This window comes from Macrobrachium nipponense, chromosome 6, assembly GCF_015104395.2.
Source record: "Macrobrachium nipponense isolate FS-2020 chromosome 6, ASM1510439v2, whole genome shotgun sequence".
NCBI classification, from domain to species: Eukaryota; Metazoa; Arthropoda; class Malacostraca; order Decapoda; family Palaemonidae; genus Macrobrachium; species Macrobrachium nipponense.
Genome location: NC_061108.1, coordinates 33,345,390 through 33,372,889, shown reverse-complemented (window position 1 = coordinate 33,372,889; position 27,500 = coordinate 33,345,390). Strand labels below are relative to the sequence as shown.

The 27,500-nt window shown below is 35.6% G+C and overlaps 1 protein-coding gene across 1 annotated transcript in view; it reads right to left on the bottom strand.

The window, feature by feature from the left end:
* LOC135216422 (potassium voltage-gated channel subfamily KQT member 1-like) overlaps positions 1-27,500 on the bottom strand; it is a 691,013-nt gene that overhangs the window by 362,246 nt on the left and 301,267 nt on the right. Inside the window, exon 2 of the mRNA XM_064251767.1 lies at positions 25,573-25,764. Coding sequence (XP_064107837.1) covers positions 25,573-25,706 — 134 coding nt within the window. The 5' untranslated portion in view covers positions 25,707-25,764. The remainder of the gene's footprint in view (positions 1-25,572; positions 25,765-27,500) is intronic.

Here is a 27,500-nt window from a genome sequence, read left to right as displayed (position 1 = left end):
CCCCCAACGAAAACAATCAAGAATGAAATCAGGTCATTCCAGTTCAGTGAGTTATCCTGTCCGCTCAAAAACCTGCAAAACGACAAGGAACGACAGATATCCACAGACGGCCCAGCTGAACACAATCAGGAAAACGTGGCTGTCTCAGCGTCTGTGAATGTTGTTTGCCCTCTCGTGTTACTCTGCTTGTGGTGCGTTCGCTGTGGACATTTGCTCGTGTTTGCTCGAGAAAATTGGTCGCGTTTATCTCGTTGGTTTATGCCAAATATGGGGAATTCGAATTCAGTGAATGACAGGTGGGGTTGAAATGCGATTAAGTTCGACAGCTAGGGGAAATAGTCTGGTAAAATGGGCTTGGTTTTACATTCTATTTTCAGACAATTATGGTCGAATGTTCTCTCTCTCTCTCTCTCTTTCACTTTTAAGTTATTCTGTACTTGTATAATGTAAAACTACCGAACGAAGGACACGAGGCAAGAGTAACGAGCAGGTCCTTTAGTTATTGGATCAACCTGAAAGTAACAAGCATCGTGATATTATATGGCAAGAGGCCTTCTCTTCCGCAGCAAAATAACGACTTGAATATTACACGTGAAAAAGATGCAGGGTGTATTTCCGTTCTTGTGATATATGACTCAAGTATTTTCACTATGTTTGGGAATTGCTTTCATCCAAAGAAAATAGTCAGTTTCCAAAATTAAATTTTAAAAATGAAAGCTACTTCTTATCTACAAGAATAATGAACCCACCATGTAACTCCCTTACTTTAACTATTGCCTCAAAGTAAACGAGACAAAGTATATGTAAATGAAAGGAGGTTAGAAACACCACTGACAGCTTAACTATTATGTAGGTATGCATATATATATATATATATATATATATATATATATATATATATATATATATATATATATATATATATACATATATATATATATATATATATATATATATATATATATCGTATATATATACATATATATATCATATATATATATATATATATATATATAATATATATATATATATATATATATCTATATATATATATATATATATTACTGAGTTAACTTTCTATACAACAACCTACCTGACCGAAGTCCTATACAAAGATGAAAGCGTGCATCAGTATACTAATTTAATCACTTGCCATTTTCACCATTTCAGAGTAAATGGATTACTAGGATTGGGCAGCGCAAACAGTACATTAATGTCTGGAAAAATACAGTTTATTGAATTCCCTTTAATTAACTGATATTTCATATATCACAATATTTTCGTTCCATTTCTGATCATCAAATTAATCATGAAACACAACAGTCCCGTACTGATATTAAAAAAAAAAAAAACACTCACACAATAGAAAAAACGTTCTCCAGCGAGTATTATCAACCACTTTTCTAGCCATGAGATGAACAATAACGTATATCACATACCGAAACAAAAAAAAATATATTCCCGAAAGAGGAAAGGATGTCTCTCCGGAAAGAAAATACACATTTCCTACTATTTTGTGCATCTTTGCAAATACTACCCATGAGAAGGAGCAATTATACGTTCTACATTTCTTTTCACTACTGAAGATTCGCTTTAATGAGCGACGGAAAAGCCCAAAAACAACGTCTGATAATTTCTCATTCAAACGAACAGAAAAGAAAAACGAATGAAGACCCTCCTCTCCATTCAAGAATTATTCAAGCAAAACTAGTAACCCTCCATGAACATCCGAAAACGAACATTCCTATTAAACTTGCAACAAAATCTAAACTGAAAAACAATCTGCTCGTAACGCTTGAAATCCGGCAAACACCCGTGAGAACGGACAAGGCGAGATGCTGCATCATTCCTTCTCGAGATCTGCAGCCAGAAAGACGAGAGGATGCGATGAATTTCGGTCAACAGGGAAACAATACGTCTTCGGAAGGGGCTGGCTGCCTGAAAGCTACAACACGACACAACACTGCCCCTCCCCCCTCGGACAGAACCCTTTCCCTAAAGCCTCCCGCCTCCTCCTCCTCTTCCTCAAGCCCATCCTCTATCTCCTCCTACTTCCTTCACAGACAAGGAAGATGAATTGCTTCGTTCCATTTACACTCAACGTGTCGCTTGGATATTATTTGTTTATTATGCTTCCTGCATATTCAGAAGGCACTAACATTTACTGCATTACAAGACCTATGACTTACAAACACTTCATGCATATATGAGAGCATGCACAGAGTATATCCATGAAGTGTTAGTAAAGTGATAGGTCTTGTAATGCACACACACAAAACATATAGTGTATATATATATATATATATATATATATATATATATATATATATATATATATATATATATATATTTATATATATATATATATATATATATATATATATATATATATATATGCATGTGTGTGCATGTATATATATATATACACGTGTGTGTGTGAATGGAAAAAGATTCTAGATTAGAAAACCCTCAATCTTCTTCATCAATATCAGTAAAATCAATTCTCAGAACAACTATGACCATGAACCTTTTAGACAGACCTAACGAAATTGTCTAAGAACTCCTGAGAATGACCTTACCATAACGTCCAAAACTTCAGACTGACCTCCCGAAAACTCCATGAGCAAACAAAAAGTTGATGAACCTTCCAGGCCGACCTAACAAAAATATCCATGAACCCTTCAGACCAACGTCACCAAAATGGTCAAACTTTCAAACTGACATTAATAAAATGGCCATGTTCCAGACTGCCCTTGCAAAGTTCCCATGAACCGTTAAAACTAACTTAATAGCAATTTTAAACAAATCTTTCAGACCAAATTTACTGAAATGACGTCATTGTTCACACCGATCCTAAAAATATTGCTTACGAACCTTTCAGACGGACTGAAATAAAAAAGACCCTTGGAATTTTCAGAAAAAAAAAAATTCCATGAGTAATTCGTAGCAGCCTTACAAAATATTCATGAACCTTTCAAACCAACGTTACAATAATATCAAGATCCTTTAATAAAGACCCAAAAACATTTTCCACAAACCTTTCATATTGACCTTGCTAATATGGCCATGAACCTACTTTTACAGAAATTGCCAGAGTTAATCACTCATACAAACACTGTGCTACTCGTCTCTATCTAACCTTTAAACCCTTGCTTCCCACAAGACCAAACGCTCTCAAAACGCTAATTCTTCTTCTCATCAGGGGTAACCTTTTTCTAAAACTTTAATGCATCTCTAAATTTCTCGGCCTTTCTCTTCCCAGGTTCAATCGTTTTTTCTTTCACTCATATTTAAGATCCTCATACCCACATATTTTTCCCCTATCAATCCTAATATTCTTAGTGTTACTGTTTCAATACAAATTTTACTTGTCGTATTCCATGGCATACTAGTAAAGCTATGTTCTTATATTTCTTTAATTTATTGAACCACAAATTTCAGTTTTGTGTGTGTGTACAAACACACGTGTATAGATGCATCATATATACATTATATATATATACTATATATATATATATAGATATATTATATATTATATATATATATATATAATATATATATATATATATAAAACATATTATTTATTTATCATACTTCCTGTGAACAACCGCATCATGGAATGAAGCACCTCCCTCCCTCCCTTCCTTCCTTCCGCTTACCCTGCCAGGCAATTACCCAAAAATATCACGACATTGGTAAGGAAAGATTGCCCACTTATCAAAGATTATCCTCTAACTTCATTAATCATCATGACTGATTGCACAGTAAGGGGAATTTACCCTTTTTATATTCCATATTTATTGTTCATAACTGCGATATCATTTGAATTTATAGCTTCTCCAAATTAGGAAGAAAAGAATTCCATTGCAAGGTGAATGAAACGGTTTCAAAAATTGTTAATGCAATTAAATGATCACCAAAGTTTACAATAGTGTGTCTTGGTGTAAATAGTACGTACCTCCAACTCCCCTCCCCTTTCACGAAGCAAATAAACAAAACCACCATGCAAAATAACTAGATCGGAAATCAATTACGAATGGTCCGCAACTTTCAGTTATTTTCGCAAATATTTATCCTCCCAGAAACGGAAGGTCTTTTTCCCATTAGGAACCATTAATATAAATAAACACATTCAAAATACGATTTCTTTTTCTCCCATACTTATGTGAGTTGAATACGTGACATATCTTTTCATTATCATAGAAGCCTTAGAATTGCATTTTCCCTAACGACTTTCAGCCTTTAAATACAGAAAGAGTAACAGACAGTAAAAAAAACTACATTGAGGTTTAACACATATTAACCTACAGATTTCATGGTAGCCCTGAGGTTATAAACGAGCACGCACACAAGTGTACGTATTACATAAACACACACACAATGTTGTAATATATATATATATTTATATATATATATATATATATATATGTATGTATGTATGTGCGTGTGTGTGTATATAACACACTACAATCAAATACGTCCTTGGAAAGCACCTTACAACTTCCGCACTCTTCTCCACATATACCCTTGGGTACGTAAGACCACTTCCCAAACGCATTTGCTGTGAAATTCGTTTAAAACAACAATATTGCAACGCCATTACTTCAACGGTACTGAGGATGCAAGTTGATATTTCGTATAAAAAGAAAATAATATATATATGTATATATACATCTTTATAAAACACGCATATTTACATATGAAACTACTACTTGATTTCCTATCTGTTTGTGTAATTTTTGCTGAATAAATATACTTTATACATAAAAAACAGTGGTAAATCGCAATACCTAAACATGAAAAAAATGGCCATCACAAATTCCACAAATATTAACTAAAATTCTGTCCGAACTTGTCCTAACAGAGGGTGATAATAGGATTAGGCATCGGTTATTGTCGCTGGAACCTAGAGCCACACCTTTCCCTTTCGAAAACCAATAACATACATCACAGGGTTTCAGGGAATAAGGAAATTTGGAAAACTGACAAATGCTCAGACCACCTCAAATCTGGCTTCTGGCTTCCAGTGTTAAGGCAGCCTCCTTCGCGATGATTCTTTCCACATCATCTCTCCATTCCTTCTTAGGTCCTTCTCTCCTCCTTTCTCACAATACTTCTGAACTTTATCATCTTTCCGCTAACTCATCGACCCTCTTCTTTCCACATGGCAACCATTTCAGGGCAGTTATTCATCCTTTCACCTACGTTCACCCTTTTACCACTCTTACATATCTCCACATTTTTCAACCTTTTAAATCTTATTATACCATGAATACTATGACCAGTTTATCTTCCCACCTTCCACCTTCTTCATTACATGTGTAGTCAACATCCACACATCATTTCCATGATGGAGAGTTGGTTCAATAATATATTCATGCATGCCAACCTCTGCTTCTCTATTTATTTCTAAATTGTTATCCAGTAGCTTTACTCATTAATATTTATAAAAATCTGCTGCTTCTATTCCTTCATACCGACACTCCCTGCATGATCTCCTGGTTCTCGGTTTCTTCATAACCTCGCTCTTGCTCAAGTTCTTCCTTATATATTTCCTCTCGTAATCGCTTTCAAAATCTTGTAATAGTTTCTGCAGTTTTTGTTCACCCCCACTTAGTGATATAATGTCTGCATTAATTAATTATTCCACACTGCTCGATACACAAATTATAACACAATATATCTTTTCCCACAACTTTGCACTGATATTTGTCCTTTCTCATACTTCTCGTACTCCATTCTTAAAGATACTAAACCAACACGGAGATATAAAACAACCTAGTCACTGTTATTTTTGCACCAAATCAGTCATTGTCACGCTTAAAAAAATTTTCTCCTTCGCAACAATTAACCTTCTGTATAACATACATCCTCAACACCCTCCATTGCTTCCCATTCAAATCTATCTTGATGTTTCTCTGCCTATCTCCAATATGTCACATACATTGTTTACCCTTTTGCTTTTAAACTTCTCACATTTCTATTTCTTAATGACCATTCGAGCCACACTTTCTCTTTCAGTCTAAACTTGTAATGTTTTTTACCTTATCAGTCCTAATGTAAACAGCCTTACCTTCTCAATTAAGCTCTAAACACCTTACCTGCAGTACTAAAGAAAATTAAGCTCCTCTAATTCTTGAAGTGTCTTCTAACAACTTTGCTCTTATTCAAAGGAACAAATATTAATCTCAGTTATCTCAATGAATCTTTCCCTCAAGCAGATATACCTTACTCATGTTGGTCACCCACTCAGTCACATATAGTATTGCAACATCTCAATTGTAATCCCACCAACTATTAGTTTTTTTTTAATCCCACCATTTAGTTTTTTTTTTAGCTTTTTTTTATTGTTCTTGTTATCAAGCCATACATGTTTACCTACCCAGCTCCTCTCTTGCACCAATCATCTCTGCCTGTCTTGTATCGTCAACATACTAAACCTCTTTCTTTTATATATATATTCACACACACACACACACACACACACACACACACACACACACACACACACACACATATATATATATATATATATATATATATATATATATATATATATATCTTTAAAGATTTCCTCACCTTACTTAACTTACCTACAGAATTTGGAGAGATCAATCCGAGGCCGTGGTTCCATCTTGTCCTTTGTAGGCGTAGAAAGAGGGGAAAAAGGTAATGGTAGTTTGACCTCTCTACTGATCACCCTTTTCCCCTCTCCCTCCATCCACTTGTCCTGATGATTACTCCTCCTATAATGTACGTTGCTATCGACCGCCAATGGCAATACTTTTAAAAGAATCGCAGGAACTATTCTCACAATGTATTTACAGTAAACCATCCACGCCATTACCTGGTGGATATCTGTACAAACTAGTGCCGTCGACCTTTAAAAAAATTTTTCACACTAACAAGCACACACATACAAATAATATTTAAAGTAACAAGGCGTGATGCGACCTCCAGCTTACCCGGGACGACGTTCAAGATGGAACACGTATAAGTTGTAAACATTATATTCATAACTTAACGTGAAGTGGTCTCCGTAATTAATACTCATACATAGTACTACAAATACTAACAATAAGGATCAAATAAAAATGACACAAATTAAACACGTTCATATACTCTCAGCTGTACCTGGAAACACAAAATAATCGAGCAGAAATTTAGCCTAAATTTAGGGCACCAAATAAATTAAAACGTGCTAAAATCTCCAGTCACATAGAGCCTTGTTTCACCAACGAAAATTACAATAAATACGCTAAATTATATTATTAGAAATAATTTCTCTGTACTGTTTAACATGCACATTATTTATTGTTTTTTACATTTTCATTCTAATTAATATCTTAAATGTCCTATCCTAAAATTCCTGTATCATTAACTCAACGCGAAACACCTTTTTCAGACCTTTTCAGGCTTTTCCACATGGCTTTCCTAACTGGCCCCCCCGCCCCCCCAACGCCACACACACACCAAGAAGAACAACAAAGTAGTTTGTAGGCCTACTCCCTGAGTAAGCTAAAATATATACAGAATAGTTGGCTGACTACCAGATATCTATTTCTTCCGCAACAGATGGTCTAACCAGTGCTCCTAGAGTAGTGCCTCAATACCCCCGGGAGGGGTTATCAGAACCGGTTCTTGGTGGCTTCGAAAAAGGCATCCTGAAATATATTAAATTAAGGGGGGTTTCCTCTATTCAAATCGTGGTCTCGGCTCAAAATTTATCATCTTAGGCTTCCCCTTTTCCCTAGCGCTGTAAACACCAATTCCTCCCCCTCCCCCCCCACCCCTCCAAGCAGTTGAGTGTGTAGTGTTGCCATATGAGTAGTCATACATTTATTATTTATTATACGTTATTTAAGCCATTGTTGTCTTTTTTTATTATTACATAGTGCTGTAAGATATTTTGTGTGGCTGGAGAGCTTCGCGTCGGCATGCCTTCGAGAGGTGGGTTATGCGTTTGTTCCCTTCAGGTTTAAATGAAATAATCTGTTCTTTTCTGTATGTATACATACTGTATACTAGTACGTGATGATAATTTTGTTTTCTACCGATTTTAAAGAGCTATCAGTGATAATATTATGTGTAGATTATTTGGACGTTGCTACTTTCCCACTTGCCCAGACAATCTGATGCCATCTACCTCCTACTTTACCCTTGCAGGCTCATTGTGATGAGTAATTGCTGCTATGTGAACGAGTGCTTGTTATGAGAGAGAGAGAGAGAGAGAGAGAGAGAGAGAGAGAGAGAGAGATTGTAGGTGTGTGTGTACATATCCTTATTTTGAATGAGTGTGCATGTTTCATCAGGGATCATCAGGCATTCTATTTGTTGGTATGGCCTTGTTGTAGGTGTGTTGGCATTCTATACAAAACTCGAACATGTCCACCAAGAGGAGAAAGTGGTCTGAGCTAAACTTTATTAATTTATTTCCGCCATATGAAAAAAAAGGAGTCCCTACAATTCAGCCGTCCTATTTGCTCTTTTGCACTGAAAATTAAAAGCTACAATATGGGCGTAGCAGGCTAATATTGGAAAGCGGGTGTCAGGTTGATCTGGAGTTGACCTTTGGGGTATTGGGACTGAAAAACTTCAGGAACTGCTACGCTAAGCATTGCTAAGTTACTGCCAAAAGTATAAATAATCCAGTACCTCTCTTTCAGCCAGAATTCCTAGGAATCCTACCTCATCAGCAAGATACATACACACATATAGGTGTAATTTAAAGTATGTCGTTAAGTACACATTGTATGTATGTATGTATACATATATATATATATATATATATATATATATATATATATAGATATAGTGTGTGTGTTGTATGCACGTGCACACGAGAACATCTATGTATAAATACACACACACACACGCATATATATATATATATATATATATATATATATATGTATATATATATATGTGTGTGTGTGTGTGTGTGTATAAACACACACATACACGCACGCACCATTAATATCCAATTCGCTCTACCTCGGAAATTTATATATTTTCATATATATGTTAACCTAAGGGGAATTTTCTTAGTTGTAACAAGTTCGTCCTCCCATGGGGCTGCGTGGGTTTAAAGCATGTCCCTGCCGTCATGTGTTCTTGTTCCATGCTTCCAGCCCATGGATATTAGAGGACATTTGTAGCTTAATGCTCTTATATGAATTAGGTGATATGATTAAAATTCATTACACACAGACACGACACACACACACACACACACACACACACACACACACACATATTATATATATATATATATATATATATATATATATATATATATATATATATATATACTACACCGTGAAACATACAAACATACGACAAGACCAGAATTCCATGTGGAACCCTTTCCAGACAAGCATGAGGTAAAGAAGCAGCCCATGAGAAATCCACGACAAAAAATGGAATCGCATCACGACGAAACGATCGCTTCTCCGATGTCGTGTTCGAAGGCAAAGCTCATCTAAAAAGCCATCCCCGAAAATGTATTTTCAGTTTCTCATCCCTGAGTGGGACTGGAGGATAAATTCGATTCCCCGGTTATGGTCTCCTGGAGGGCGGGGAGGTGAGGAGTGCGGAGAAAGGGGAGATACGGGTAGAGGGGGGGGGGGGGGGGGCGGGTTTGGTTAGGCAAAGGTAAGAGATCCTCAGGGTGGATAAACATTGCCCTCAATAAAGACGGGACGCGCTCGATCTGGAGAACTTCACGTGTATGACTTCTTTAGTTAGTTCAAATTTTGGCTTTTTTAATTATTTACTTAAAAATCATGGTAAAACATATACAGTTCATATCTGCAGTTCCACAAACACGCACACGTACACACACATATACATATACATGAATATATATATGTATATTCTCAGTCTCACACACACACACACACACACACACACACATATATATATATATATATATATATATATATATATATATATATATATAGCTATATAATATATATACACAAGGATCAATAATGATCGAACTCTCTCAGTCTTATTGAATATAATAGTATATATTCGTCCTTATAGCAAGCCGCAGAAACTCCCGATGGCGGATTATACTAGAAACCTTTGATCCAAAGCTGCCGGGTCAAGGAGCTCTCCAACTACCTCTCCTCCAGACTTTCCTTCTCCTCTCTTGATGGAACTTTTCCGACGTTGCTGCTCTCACATCTTTCAAAAATGATGGTTATCAAAGGTTAAGTGATTCTGAAACTCACTCATTTCCACTGGGAGAGTTTCCAGGTTTAAGGCGAGTATCTGGAATGTTAGAGAGATTAGTGATCTGACCTCGTGCCGATAGTTAGAGGCTGGTGTTCTGATCTCTGTAATGTCAGAATTACATTGTAGACATAAACTGGCAATGATGTGTTACAGATGATTCTCTGCCTACGAAGACCATCAATTTCAGAATTTTCTATCTGATTACTACTAGGACAAAAACAAGCAGATACCCCTTTAATCTGGACAAGCTCAGATAACTGAATGACAATCCTCTACGTCACAAAGTGCGATCTTCGAGTCCGCAACACATGAACGCACAAAACTGTCTTAACATACATGACTGTCAGACCTTAAAAATGTCTCAAAATTGGTATTCTTCGAATTAGAATATTTGCAAGCATAAAATTTTCCAAGATCCACAGTATATGGATATATAACCTAACGAATTTGATACCAGTCCGAAAAAAATACATTGATCTCCAATAAAGTCAGACGCTGACTAACATTAAAAGATGTCAATGCATTCAACAATGCCAGATTTGTGGGTGAAGTAAAGGTATTAACATCATGGAAGAGGCTACCTTCTGACCAAAGGAAGAACTATTTTAGTGGTTGGCACCATCTGCAAAGCAGCAAGAAATGGATTAATTTCCAAATAATTTCCGATCAGTTGCTTGCGAGCAAAACTGTGCCTACCCTGTGGTCCGGCAGTAATGTTTCACTGTGACAGAAATAGTGTTCGAGTGCACCAGGTCTTTGTAGGCTTAAGTCTGACAGAGACATGATGCTCTCTATATAAGACTCTCATTAGTTATCGAGAACTGCTAATTATAAAAGCATAATCACGAACCGATAAGAAAGTGTTCTATAGCCGTTTGCTTTAGTCACTACTTTCTGTAATTCATTTTCTTTTAGATTACAGCTGAGGAATGTGGCAAACTGCATCACTAGGCGTAACAGAAGAACTCTCCTGGGAATCTTCACTATATCTGGATCATCCTGATTATGGATGAATAAGCTCATAAAGTTAAGAGAATGACAGTGTTTTTAACATCCGCCCCCAAATTTTTTTTAACAATACTTCAAAAGTACGTATCTCGACTTGTTTTCAGCTTAGTATCTTTGTAATAGCTGTAATACTAAAACACTGTTTGTACCATCCTTGATGCTCTCGTCCATTTGTGGCAGAGAGAGAGAGAGAGAGAGAGAGAGAGAGAGAGAGAGAGAGAGAGAGAGAGAGAGAAATGCTGCTACAATCGCCTATTTACTCTTTGTTTTAATTTACTAGTCAAATCTATTATCCAATACAGTTGCATCTGTGCGTAAAAGTTGTACTTTTCTGTTTTTTCGCATATAATAGCCTCTTTGATGTATTCAACAATAAATTGTTTCATGTGGTAAAGACGAGACATGAAACGTAAGTTTCCGTAAGAATCTGTAAGTTTTCTCGGTGAACAATTTGCAAAATATTTTGTATGTATCTTGAATCAAACCGTTTCAATGCCAATAACGTTTACTTCTTACATGTTTGACAAAAGGAATGGCGTTTTACTTCGATATTTTTGTTTTGCGATAAAAAAAACTTTCAGAGAATTAACACGCTACGAACAGAAACGCAGAACTTATCCAAGGTTTGAGGTAATAAAAGAGGTGCGTTGAAACCTTTGAAATTCATGCAGAAACTTGTCTCTTTTATATCTATACATCTGTCTGTCTGTTTATATTGCACACACTTAAATCTACGCAAAAACTTATAAACACACACACACATATGTGTGTGTATGTGTTTGTGTTTGTGTATGTGTGTGTGTGTGTGTACGGTGTAAGTTTAGAAAATGTGGATAACATCCTAATAAATATCTGAAGAGTACAAGTTTCACCCATGAATCTTCTGTTAATGTAATAGAAAGTTCCTATGGGAATCAAAAATCAATCCTTATAATTAGATTGCTTTCCAATTTCGAAAATTATGATGATGCTCCCATAATAACCCAGAGAGCCACATGGGTACTCATCATATTAAAAAAATTGGGATCCTAGCTCTAATGCAGACAAAATTGGAGATGGATGAATTTTTTACCATGACGTTACTCTATGAGGCTGACCCGCTGTTGACCTTAGTCATACTAAATCAGTTGGCCACCCTTTCATCTTAACAATATAAGGAATAATCAGATTAACTTCCAGCTTTTACAAAGATTGATTAATGGAAGACTAACGGGACCAATGTAATATAGTTGAAAATCCCGTGAACTTTAAAATGTCAGGTAGGTTAGAGATTGATCCTATGGCCTCGATGGCGGGTCATACGGCTTCCAAAATTTAAAACATGGCAGGATTTCTGTCCTCATTGATGTTAGGAAAGTTTTTTCTTCTTCTTCTTTTCTTTAGATGTTAGAAAAGTTTTTTTTTAATTTTTTTTTATTTATTTATTTTTTTAACTTCTGCAATACCGGAAAAGTGAAATTTCATTTGCACCAAAAGCTTGAGAAAACTTGGTGAACGATTGACTTTGAGACCACAAAAATGGGAGGCTAAAGTGCCTTTGATTTCAATAACATCACATTACAGCAAAAGTTTGTGGCCTGGAAATTGATGGAAATGAACGATAATATGACTTCAACGAGAAACTGGACAATCTGACTTCAGATAAATAGCGAAACCTGAATTCAAAGATGTCCCATTAGTAGTGATTCTATGCATAAACAAGTCAGAAGTGGCGGATTCTATTGTCGACTAGTAAGAATTCGTCAACTTTTCACTAACGCAATGTTATCAGATTTACGATAATCTCGAACCGTCCAATGTCAGACATGAATGATACTGAGGCAATGACCTGACTGATTTCAGACGAGGAATACTCTTTTACCGTAACAATAATCATGGTGGACGATCTAAGGAAAAAAAAAACAAAAAAAAAAATGCTAGGCGCATGGCCTTCATGACGATACTGTTTTCCTGTATGAAGGCCAGAATAAACGTTGCTTTAACCACACAATGCATGATTAGATTATTTCAAAAAATATAGGAAAGAAGTTAAGTGGAGGATCCGTTCACTTCAACAGATTAGATTATTATATGGCAAACGAGATGCTTTAACCTTAATGCTACCATAATATAAACGAGTCTGTGACTTCAAGAAATCTAACTTGCGTGGAAAGTGGAAGGATCCCTCTTCCGAGTATATTTGAAATGCACGAAAACTTTGACTTGAAGACGAAATCAGACGAAAACCTGACTTCATCAGTGTTGAACGTATATAAAGTGGATTTCATTAGCCCCATCGTGACACTTAATAAAGGAGAATAAAACCACTTGACATCAAAGATGTCAGATGTGAATGTAACCTGACCTCATCAGTGAGGGAAAGGATGGAAAACCGACCTTCAAATGTGACAGAAGTCAATAACAGCCTGAATTCCTTCATCTTTGAAACAAATGGCAAGCTGGCCTTAACACTGACAATACGTAATAAACCACTTTGTACTTATCACCACAGCGGACACCGGCTTTCGCCAAAACTAAAAGAGCAACGAGAAAAATTGCAATTTTGTCAAAACGAAGGTTTCTCTCACTTCCAAAAATTAAAGCTTGGAACGAACGTTTCTTGTGAAGGTGTTGAGCGACAAGCAGCAACTAATCCTCTCATCTTGTTCGGCGTTTTCCAAACTTCCATCGTTATCTAACACGAGAGAATGATCCAATCTTCTGAAGCTGCCAAGCTTAAAGGATCATCCCATCCTCTGATGCTGTCGAGCTTCGAGTATCATCCAATCGTTCTGGTTCCACTTCGTGCAAAGGTCGAATGGACACAAAGCTACGAAAACACACTGGGCTCTGTATGGTACGTCCGTCGAATAATACACCAAAACACAACACACAAACCCATTATTTCCTTCACTTCAAATATGGCACATCAGTTGAATGGAAGAATGCACAGGAGATTCGTCATGTCACTCTTCGAAACGTTAAATCCTGTGAAACAATACGCAAAAAGTACATACAGATAGATTTGTCAAAATGACGAATAATATGTCACGGCAAAATAGTTTCCCTCCAATATGTTAAGTATAACTAATTATTTCTTACGTCAAGTTTTTTATTATTATTATTATATTATTATTATTATTATTATTATTATTATATTATCAAAGATGATATCGAAACAGCTTTTATAACCTTTAGCTATATTCTTAAATAACTATATCCTGAATTCTGTCTTGTTAACTTCATCCAGAGAGAGAGAGAGAAGAGAGAGAGAGAGAGAAGAGAGAGAGAGAGAGAGAGAGAGAGAGAGAGTGATGGGGGAGGGGAGGATGCTAGCCTGAATTTAATGAAATCGTGCAAGTAAAAATCATTATTCCGTAAGGCAAACAGCTCAGAATCATTATCTCCTCAGGGTAAACAGGTGAGAACTCTTGATAGCCCCACGAGATGAACTTTTCCAGCAACACCCGGAATTTTATATTCTATCTCTCCGCTTCTCTCCAACCGGCCTCCTCGCCATGCCGTCTTCAACGATTTTGCTTCAAAAAAGATAAGAGAGAGAGAGAGAGAGAGAGAGAGAGAGAGAGAGAGAGAGAGAGAGAGAGAGAGAGATAATAATAACTTTATTTCCAATTGACACTGTTTATTCTACAATGCATATTAATGAATATGAGTAAAATAATGAAAGATCAGCATGAAAGTAAATTCATAGAAGGTGAATACTAATGTAACAGGCATTTCTTCGACTTAACCTTAAAAGAATTTAGAGTGGCAGCATCCTTGCTATCTTGTAGCTTATTCCACAAGGAAGAGAGGAGAGAGAGAGAGAGAGAGAGAGAGAGAGAGAGAGAGAGAGAGAGAGAGATTTTTCCTGATATTCAGTAATCAAGGTCATCAGCAACCTCTGGGTATGATACGAAGATCTGCACAGTGCGAGATTCAATTAAAACAATTCTGATAGATTGTGTATGTCTACATACTGTTCAAGGACAAGATATACTTTATTTGCATTTTCAGTCTATCGAAAACACGGCTTAGATAAGGAATTTCATTGCTGTGAGCTCTCAGAACACAGACAGGGAAGACACACACAAAAATATTTTCAAAAGAATGGATAACTAATAGCCTGAGCGTGGGCTCTGCAAAACCAATTTGGAAGCCCAAATGATCAGCCCTGTTGTCATCTATCATTATTTTTCGGTTGTTCGTCAGCTGGTACTCTGTCTTCATCATTTCTTCTTGCCTCTTTCATATCTATCTAAATCATTTCTTCTTGCCTCTTTCACATTTATCTTCATCATTTCTTCTTCCCTCTTTCATAGACATTCATAATTAACCAGTGTTTTTTTTCATTTATTTAATCAGTGTTAACTGATTTTATTTACCACTGAACACCCTCAGGAAGACCGAACAGCATGAAACTAAGTTTAGTTTTATCTTAACCGGGAAAACAGTCTGAATATCACAGTTCACATTAATGTTAAGAATCTCGCGAAGAACTACCTAAGCAACAGTTATGTACCTTTATATTTACCATAGTAAATATCTTCTCGAGACAACTTGCTCCAGGCAACGGTTTGACATAAGTGTTTACATTTCATTATCAACCAAGGAAGAAATTACTTTTTAAAATGTGAAATAATAACAGAAGAACTATTCTGAGTATTTTCTTTTAAAGAGAACGTCTCTTAGAGAGAGATTCAACATAGCAATACCCGCAGGCATCTGGCGTGATTATTTTCACGAATACAGAAGACATCCAGATTAAGAGGTACTGCAACTTATAAATTAGTTTTTTATCATCTTTTGAATAATTACACACATTGGTATAAGATACCAGTAAAATAGCACTAACGGGTCAGACGCATCTCCAAGACTGAGCACATTCTGCTGACACAGGCGACATGAATTCATTCTTATGGAAAAGGCAGAAAGCTAATTCAATACGAAACAACATCCCTCAAAAATGCAGGCGTCTTTACAAAGAAGAACAGACAAAATATACGCATAAATTCCTTCGCCTCAATAGTTTTCTGTACAGCGTATAATGCTGTGTGAAACTCTCATTCACGGCCCGTGAAACCTTCAGCCGCGGCCCGAGGGTGGCCTGTGGTGTTGGCACCTACAGCCATGCCAGGATGAAATAAAAACTGATGAGGCTAGATTTCTGCAATTTGGTGTGCTTGATGACTGGAGGGTGGATGACCTACATACCAATTTGCAGCCCTCTAGCCTCAGTAGTTTTTAAGATCTGAGGGGGAACTTGAAAAGCGCAGACGGACAGACAAATAGCCATCTCAATCATTTTCTTTCACAAAAAATGAAAAGTAGGGCAAAGAGAAGACTAAATACACAAAGAGGAAAATTACACAATAGCAACTAAAATAAGGAAAAACCAAGCCTATAAGAAAACAGTAGTTGCACAATTACTCAAAAATATTAAGACAAATAGGCAAAGTCTTGGTAGGACACCGAGTTGTGCAAAGTATCCTCTTAAACTTAATAACAGAGAGCGCAAGGAACATAAAGACCAAGAGGCTGCTGACAGTAAATCTAATGCTGGACGTATAAAGTAAACGATATGCTCGGAAGCTTTTGAGGATGACCAAAATTTTCCTAAAGGAATGTTAGTAATAGCTACAGGTGGTGTCACCAATGAAAATGAAAGTATTACACAACATTCTAGAGGAAACAGGATACATGAAGCAAACAGACTGCCTCACGGAAATGGGAGATTATGCTTTCAGATGGCTGTTTCAGTTATACAACAAACAGAAAAAAAAGACCTTCAGAATCAAGCATATTCAAAACGGTTTATTTCAACAAAATGTGAATGGTGAATTTAATCAAATTAATTTCTCTAAGTTATTACAGAAGCTTGAGATTTACATAGAATAAAAAAACTTTTTATGTAATGGGATAATATAGACCTAGTTACTGAGCTGAGTTGGAGGGGTACATTATATATAAAAAAAACCGAGAACAGAATAATGAAGCAATGAAGGAGTGAAAATTTGATAGCACTTTTATTAGTACCTTTGTCAAAATTTTGAAGATTATGTACGACCTTAAAAATAAAGGAAAGATTTTTAAAAAGACCAATGTACAGACAATACAAAAAAAAAAGGAATAATGAAAAAACACTGACGAGAAACCTCTCTACTTTCATAATGAAGCTGATCTTCGTCATCACTAGCGCACCGACTCATTTTCTTATGGATGAGAGATTGAATTCTGATACGGTCCAGGTTGACATCGAAGTTGAAATCACAGTCCCTCAGCCCGAGCGCCGAAATCCAGCGACCAAGAGTCGACCTTCATTCCACCATTCATCAGAATTGGAAGCAGCCTTAAAACTGAATTCTTATTAGTTTACTCAGAAAGTCCTCCAAGGGTTCTAAATCCTAACAACCGTGCGCCGTACATTTTACTCATCGATATTTTATTACAGGATGTTGTTCCTCTCACGAATGCACAAGTTCACGATTGCTCAACTTCAAATGAAGGACTGATTTCTAAACTGGAAAGCGACTTGAATAACAAGTACAATCACTCACACACATAAATATGTACACACACACACACACACACACACACACGCGCGCGCACACACACACACACACACACACACACACACACATATATATATATATATATATATATATATATATTATATATTATATATTATATTATGTAATATATATAATATAATATAGTATTATTATATATAGATATATATATATATATATATCTAGATATATATAAGAAGACTGTTGTAGGAGGAAGTACGTCTCAGGTGGTCCTTAAAATACATTTATTGCGACGTTTTCAAAACACTAAAAGTTTTCATTTTCAATATACAATACAAAGATTTTATTTTGAATATTGGGACGGACTCCAGCAAACTACTGACAATTCTGAGTCCTTGTTTATTAAACAGCTTGTTCCTCAATTGAACACTTAGCAGTCTCCCTCGACAACTCTTTACCTTACGTGAGCTTTGCCTTTTGCCGGCCATTTCTGGTTTGTTCCCTTCTGACTTCTGTCCTTCCTTTCTCTCTTCATGGTTTGGTTCTGCTACAACTAGTTTTTATCTTGTTATTATAATGTATTATTTCCTTGTATGTGATTTTGCGCTTTTAATATAAATTCTATTGTTTTCTGTCTTTACAGCTTGGAAATGAAACCTTTGTGTTTTGAAACGTTGCAATAAATGTATTTTAAGGGACCACCTGAGTTGTACTTCCTCCTACAACAGTCTTCTGTTGTTCGAGTTACTAGTAACTGCCATATCTCAGAACGGTTTATATATATATATATTAATTATATATAATATATATATATATTTTATATATTATAATATATAATATCACTATGATTTTTAAATTTATCCCCTAATGAAATCGGGGCAGTGTCGCAATGTGAGCAGACGGGACAGTAGAGCATCGAAGATTCGGATCACCTCTGGTCATCCAGCAGCAATAACCAAATGAAAAATGTTAACCAAGAAACATGCGGATATATACATATAAATTTACCGAAGTATGAAAATGTAAAAGTTACATAGAGGCCTTAGAACAATAATACGAATCGAAAAGGGATATCCATTCATCTAACTGATTCACCTCTGATGTATTTAACATCAAAGTTTAGCCCCGGGAACATGACAAGACCGAAAATCCATATCTTGTTACATCATTCAATTGGATTTCAGAGGCCGAATCGTCAAGGAAACAGACGACGAACAGACACTGACAGACAGACAGACATACGGACAGATACAAAACCCCACAAAGGCCAAGCAAATCCTTTTAATCAAATCGAAGACTAAAGGTTCAAGATGGCTTTGATGTTAGAATGACGATCTGAGCTCCCTGCCGCAATTCGACGAGAGAGAGAGAGAGAGAGAGAGAGAGAGAGAAATTTCAAATGACCTGATAAATTACGTAAAATGGTACACTATGACAGATGTACTACAAACTCGTGAACAAATAAACGTAAACTGGTCAAAATCGTCGAACATATGAAATTGTAATAGCCACAATGTCCTCTTCAACTTCTCGAATTCTTTCCTCTTTTTTTTTGGATACGCTTGTCACTACTAACCCTTGAGCTCCATCTACAATTTTTTTTTCTTTATATATATTTTAAGAAATCATGATGTCCGGTAGCGAGAAACGAATCCGCGATACCTTAACCTTGTCGTGATTATGGTATACATCTATCTAGCTATATACATATACACACACACACACGCACGCACACTCACACACACACGCGCACACACACACACACACACACATCACAACACACATATATATATATATATAATATATATATATATATATATATATATATATATATATATATCGTGGCAACACAGACATGCCTCTCTTCATTTAAAAAAATGTTGTTTCTAAGTTTGTATCCCTTTTTTCTGACTTAGAAATCTCTCTTACTTTACGAAGTTGGTTCAAGTCATTTCCCTTATATTATAATCCATTATTTTACAATTCGGATCTGACGTTTCCATTTCGTATCCAACAGCGCCCCCCCCCCCCCCCCCCCCTCATCCCCCGACAGAGAGAGAGAGAGAGAGAGAGAGAGAGAGTCCAGCAGGTGAAAGAAAGTTTCTCTCGCCGATACGAAAAAGGTGTTGGAAACCGACACACGTACCTCGAGAGCTTCCGGACACCTGATGCATTCCAGGAGGAAAGAACACATATAAGAGAGATTAAATTCTCCTCGACTGAAATGAACGTTGTTCGAAGCTCTCTTAACAGCACGTGCACATTGCTGTAGTTCATTGCTTTTACATGCATACACACATACATACTTACACGCACAAATATGTGTATATATATATATATATATATATATATATATATAACATGTGTGTGTGTGTATATATATATATATATATACATATATATATATTATATATATATATATATATATATATATGTGTGTGTGTGTGTGTGTATATATATATATAAATATATAATTATATATAAATTTTAAAAGTATATATATATTATATATATATATGTATATATATATATATATATATATATATATATATATATCACTAATTTGTACTTATATAAAGCCTAGAAAAATGCAGGCGTACACCCATAACGCAAAAAACAAATAAACTTTAAGAAAGCGAATGTATCTAAATGAATCACCAATTTCGAACGCATAACACCGCATCTAATAATATATCACTCAATAAAAACATTTCTTAAAATAACGAAATTTATTTCAACATGAACACAGAATTCTGCAAGGAATTAAGCAATATTTGAATATGCTCTGAAAATATTCTATATTAATCATTCTCGCTCATTATTTAGGTAAGAAAGATAGTGTAAGACAAAAGCTTCTGTTCCATCTGACTTCGCGCTCTGCACATGTTCGATTCATCTCAAGAGCCAACACATTTACCTTAATTTCCCTGGAGGTCATACTAACGATCCCACTGTTCCCAGGATATATTCGTTTACCATCTCTTAACTGAGAGAATGATGTAGGTAAATATTATCGATTATTATCTAAAGAAAAATACTGAAAAGATATACTTCGTCATAATATTCTGAACGGATCATAATCAAAGTGATACATCTTTACGTTTGTAAATAACATCTTAAAAAAAAAAACAGAAAATATCATATCAAGTTATGAAAACAGTTTTCGAATCAGATTACAACTCATCCATAATGTGCGTTAAAAATATTGGGAAGACACTTAATAAATTACTACTCAAGGTTTGTACATAAGCCTAAGAAACACACGCGATACTGGCTTTAAAAAGTTTACCAAATTAACGAAGTTTTCGTTGAATGGGGGAAGAGGGGACTGATATCCCGCAGATTCTTAATACGTATACGATAACACCAATGGTTCTCAGGCTAATCATTAAGAAAATAGTGACACATACTGTAAAGAAAAAAAATATATCTTCATTATATGTTTGCACAGGGCAACTTATGAAAATGGTCCATGGGCTTGCTTATATGGCATTTAAAAAAATATTTAATTTTTTTCTTTTCTTCCTTTTATGTTCCCCACAACACGAGTCAATTATCTGCAGTCCACATAACCTCCAAAACCATTGTTTCACTCTGTATTGTTTATCCTCTTGGCCATTCAGCTTCTTTTATTATATATTTACAAACAAATGAAAGCTATTACTTGCATGAGAGAGAGAGAGAGAGAGAGAGAGAGAGAGAGAGAGAGAGAGAGAGAGAGTTTGTTTCCTAACACTGGTCCTGGTCCAGTTAGTCAGAATTACGTACCCAAAAAGCACTTCATTTGTAAATGATCGGAAAATTTGGCATAAGTGACGTCACTGAGGTAGCATATACCATAAGAAAGACAACGGACACTTAACAGCTGGGCGAATTGAACCTCGTCTGAATAAAAAATGAGTGGAGTTTGCGAATTTCCCTTCTTTCGTAATGACATACCTGCCATTTAAACCGATTGGAAACAAAGCGAAAATAAGGGTTGCATTTGCAAATGAAATGGCATTAAAATGTTTGGGTAAATGGGCACACCAGAGGAACAAGCCAAAACGAAGCCATTAACAAAGCCTATGTCTGAATAACCTAGGTCTAGAGTAAATTTGACAACAGGTAAAAGTAGATTTTCAACTACAGCCTAAATAAAGACTTTAATACTAAAAGTTTCATAGCACTGACCAAGAAGACAACAAGACGCTCTCTACATTCCGCAATGTATCAAGTTACCGTACATATGTTATCATTAAGTCAAAGGCAAATGTTGGAAAAAGCGAGAACGCTGACGTTGTATATAAATTCCTTTAAATAATAATGTTAGCTATATTAGTAGCATTGCAAATTAAATTAACCAATCACTGAATGCTGACTTTGTATAATCTGTCATGAGATCATATGAGTATATGCATGAATTAAAGTGGATTCTCTTCCATTTCTTAAAAAAGTAATAATAAATAAATAAACGAAAAAGTACAGCACTTAAAATCAACAGAGTGAGCCATATCAACCAGATAAATCTAACCTTCACATCTGGGAGGAAATCTCTCCTTTGTGGACATCACATCACATACACTAGAAACGGCGATATGCAAACACCATTTCATTGCAACAACATGCATCTAACGAGATAAAGAGCAATTACTCATCCGGGCCATGAATGTTATCACTCTTGTAAGGTTGTACGATCTAGTTAGCCTTTGGAAGAGCCGATATATTCTCAACAAAGTCAAAGGCCCATCTGGGTCTCTCAGTTTTCACTGGATAAAATGATTTATTTTTACTCGTAGTATATGCTTCACTGATGTTCACGTTAACACAAATTGGATAAATGTAAAATGGTATTCATTACAAAAAATGTAATTGATGTCGGTTTCTCCCTCCCTCTGCATCTATAGTTTATTCCTTTACACAATCCCAAGGCCACGTCATAGTATAAATGATGACAAGCGAGAGAAAACATGGTATCTAGATCTGCTCCAAGTCATTCAAAACATTAGGGAAAAATCGAGAACTCACTGAAGAAAACGGAGGAGACACAGAGGGGGTGGGGTCGGATTAAGAGATGATGATGGTGATGATGCTGACGCTGAGAGGAACAGCAGAAATGTTTTCCTCATCTCGTCATTTCCGGTGAAAGGCGCTTGGGAGACGTGATACTAAACCGCCGGAGAATCACAGCATCCCCTCAAGGAAATGGACCCGGGGACGGCTTGGGGCAGTGGAAATAATGTGGTTGTTATAACGATTTTTTATCCCCGGAATAACATAGTGAGGTACACAAGAATTCAGTAAGCTATATACTTTGACATAAAAGGAATATGGGAACTGACTTGTGATTATAAGTCTGTTATACCATCACAAATAGAAATTTGATATTTTTACAGCCAAGAGCGACTGTCTCCAAATTTTTGAAATAAATTTTCTTTCCGCTTAAATATATCACAGTAAATTAACCCCAAATTTTCAAAGCCATTGCTTAGCGATAGTGAAGAATATAGAGCAATGTCTGGAGCACTTTTGCTTTTATACTTTATGATATTAGAAAGTATTTAACCATATTGTATCAAAGATGCAAGAAGGAGATTAGTGTTCACGAATATAGTAGCACTCTAACAAAGGACCAAGCAACTCCATTTGAGGAAGAAATTAATATTTTAGGGTCTTCGATCTGAAACAAGTTTTGAATAAAGATAACAATTACGATGGACCACCTGACTCTTTCTACCTCCAAAATAACGATGAATAAATTAATGTGGGATACTGTTTTCAAATGCATTATTATTAAATAAATAGTTTACAAGCAACTGAGAAAGATCCTTTGACTAATTTCTAATGAAAATAGCGTAAGACAATTGATAATCCAAATACATATGCATAAGAACATAAAACATTTTGGGTCGCCAACACGCACATACATACATGGTATATATAATATAAATATATATATATATATATATATAATATATTATATATATATATATATATATATATATATATATATGACTGGTAAACAAAAATGTTCTGTAACAACAGAATTCCATCTAATAAAAGGAGCCCATAAAAACACCAAAATGTAGAGAGAAAAGTACTATATTTCAGAGACTGCTGTCTCTCTCTTCAGGTATATGAATGAGAAAAGTTTACAGAAAAGGTGGTATTTATACCAAGAGATTCGTCCACAAGTAAGCCAATTTAGGTCACCCCCGCTGATAATCTTCCTTTAATCTTCCTTTAATTTTGTAGGTTGATAATTCCTTTTCTTGATGTTTTAATAATCAGAGACACGACAGAATACAAATTTACCATATACAGACAACGTTCTCACTTTCATATATTCACTACTTTAGCTATCATGACAATACTATCAAGATAGGTGTAGCTAGCAACCTATTCTTAAGAGCCTTACGAATTTGTTCCCCAGATTTCCTGGAAAAAGAATTTGAACTAATTCGCAAGCAACTTTCATCTTTAAAGTATCCTGACCATATAATTGAGAAAGCAATTCAAAAAGCAAACGTAATTTTCTACCGACCCCCTAAAGACAAGACCAGAGACACACCCAACAATAAAATAAAAATTCCCCACCTGGAGACGATTAAGAGAGTAACTCACACCCTTGGGAAATCCAACCCTTTTGCATTTACCTACCCAAATACCTTAGCCAAATCCCTGATTAACGTCCAACAAAAAGACATCTCCCAAAGACTCTGTATATGAGAAAAAATAAAAAAAAAGTTAAGTATATCGTAGTTTTACCAGACCACTGGCTGATTAACAGCTCTCCTAAAGGGCTGGCCCAAAGGATTAGATATTTTTACGTGGCTGGAACCAATTGATCACCTAGCAACGGGACCTACAGCTTATTGTGGGATCCGAACCACACTATATCGAGAAATGAATTTCTATCACCAGAAATAAATTCCTCTAATTCCGCGTTGGCCGTGCTGGGATTCGAACTTCGGACCACCGGATTGGCAGCCGAGCGCGAAAACCACTCGTCCAGCGAGGAACATATGTATATTGAGAAAGAGATAAGAGACGATAAACTTCGACAGACTTCCTGACATTGGCAACTTATAAATTTGACCTCTGGCTCTATTGTGGAACCTCGCCGAGTAGATTTTTAAAAGGCTGAAACAATAAAAAGCGACATGGTTTCAGTGTTGACAAGTCTCCAAGTCTGCATAAAACTTAAAAAAAGGCTAACATTGACTTACCTGGCAAAATTTGAGAGAATCAGAAAAAAATTATTATACCCTTGGGCAATAGCGGATCCAAAAAATTTCTTGGGGGGCATCATTTTCATTTTATATCACACACAACACACACATAATATATATAATAACTTATAATATATATATTATTATATATATATATATATCTATATATATATATATAATATCTATGATATATGTGTGTGTGTGTGTATTCATGTATATAAATACATATTATTATTATTAATTTTTCTCAAAATTTTATTGTTATTTATATAATAGATTGTCTTCCCCATTTCCATATTTCTCATTCTTTATAATTAACTAAATCTTCAATATTATTATTTTGTCATCATTCTTCAGGGGGTTGGTGGGGGCGGGGGGGATTCTGCTAGTGCCCTTGGGTGATACAAGGCAATGCAAACGGAAGTTTATCTCTAGAACCAATATTTCTGACGACGAATAAGTAGTTTTCTCAGACCATTAATAAAAATATAAACCCTAGAGCGATAAAACTAGGGAAAGCAGTGACAACAACACCCAGTCTCCTTCAGTAGAAGGAAAAAGAAGTGAGGGAAAGCGATAGAATAATATCCCATTCAACTCACACAGCCAGTTGATAGACGACGGCCTTCACTCCCCGGGGCCTCTCCAGGAAGTTGTAGACCTTGGCTTGGGTCCTTCTGTAGCGGACGTCCCTCCGCGAAGTCTTGTAGTTGAGGGGCTTTCCTAGCAGACTCATCCTGGGCTGGTGCAGTCGAGATCCACCCACACGCCCTAACCGACGGAAGTCGTGCCCGCTGTCAGGGTAAAGAAGCCAGCATGAGTCAAAGAAGATACTTGGTAATAAATGCATACAAGTTGGTACAATTAATGTGGAAAAGGTAAAAAGCGACTTAGGAAAATAAGTAGTTCAAAAACCTATCAGACAAAATAAGACAAAACCAAAAGCAAGTGTTACGATTATATATATATATCTTAATAATATTAAGAATATATATATATATAAGTATATAATATATAATATACTATATATAATATAGTATATAAATTATAGATATATTATTATATTTATTTATTTATTTACGTTAACATATATATAAATATTTAAATATGTATATATTTATTAAGAATATTATATATATATATATATTATATATATATATATATATATATATATATATATAACTATATTGGCGAACCTGTAACATCATCCGTTATTTTTCATCGTAGAAAGAAAAGTAAAAGCATATTTGGAATCCTTGTGAAATGTTCTATGGGAATAAAGTGTTATTTTTTTTTTATCTCTACAACTAATATCGAATAAGATCCGGCCAGATATTCGGATCAAAACGGTACTCAGCTAAAAACCATCCCCTAATATCATTGTTATTTTTTCATCGTAGAAGAAAGGTAAGAGCATATTTGGAATCCTCGTGAAACGTTGTACCAGACTAATGCTTTCTTTTTTCTCTACAAGTAATAATGAAGTTCGCATGGCCGGCTATCCGGATCAAAACAGCACCCCGTTAACACTATCCTTTATAAAATCTACATATATGGTCCGACTTTGGTTCAATTTGGTCCAGTAGTTTCGCCGTCTATAGCTAACATACATGCAGACATACATACATACATAGTCAGACCGTGAGAATTTTACACACACACACACACACACACACATATATATATGTAGATATATATATATATATATATATTATATATATATATATATATATATATATATATATATATATATATATATATATAAGCATGAAACCACAATAACACGTGATGTATCTAACACTAGGTATAAATCGCGATCATATTGATAAAAATACTTATATGTGATGTGAAATATTGATGGTTGGAAAACAAATATTACCACCTGATAAGTGGAAAAAAAAAAGAAGGATGGTAAACTCGCTAGAATCTGAAGTCAGCACTTCCCTTACAGAGCATGTTTATATTACGGCTGGGCTTACACCATTGCTCTCGTCTCGTTTCACTACCTTCCTTAAAATCTCTACAAATTACATATTTATTTTGAATGAATGGATCGAGATTATGCGTCCCTTGGCTGGCATTCACATTCTTACAAAAGCATTCCTTGACTGGCATTCACATTCTTACAAAAGCATTCCTTGGCTGGCATTCACATTCTTACAAAAGCATTCCTTGGCTGGCATTCACAAGTGTAACCTTAAAAGGACATTCCTTGCGTGGGCATTCACATTCTTACAAAAGCAGTATTCCACCTTGGGTGTCGTGAGTGTCAATGCATTTCCTACAAAAGCATTCCTTGGCTTGGCCCATTTCACATTTCTTACAAAAAGCATTCCTTGACTGAGGCCCAATTCGACACTTTTTTACAAAAGTTTTTTAGCGAAAACGTCTCCCTTTCCTTAGAATTGGTTGCATTCACATTTCTTCACAAAATCAATTACCATTCGTTGGCTGATGTTCAGTTCTTACAAAAGTAAGGTACTCCTTGGCTGACATTCACATTCATACAAAAGCAATGCATTCCTTGGCT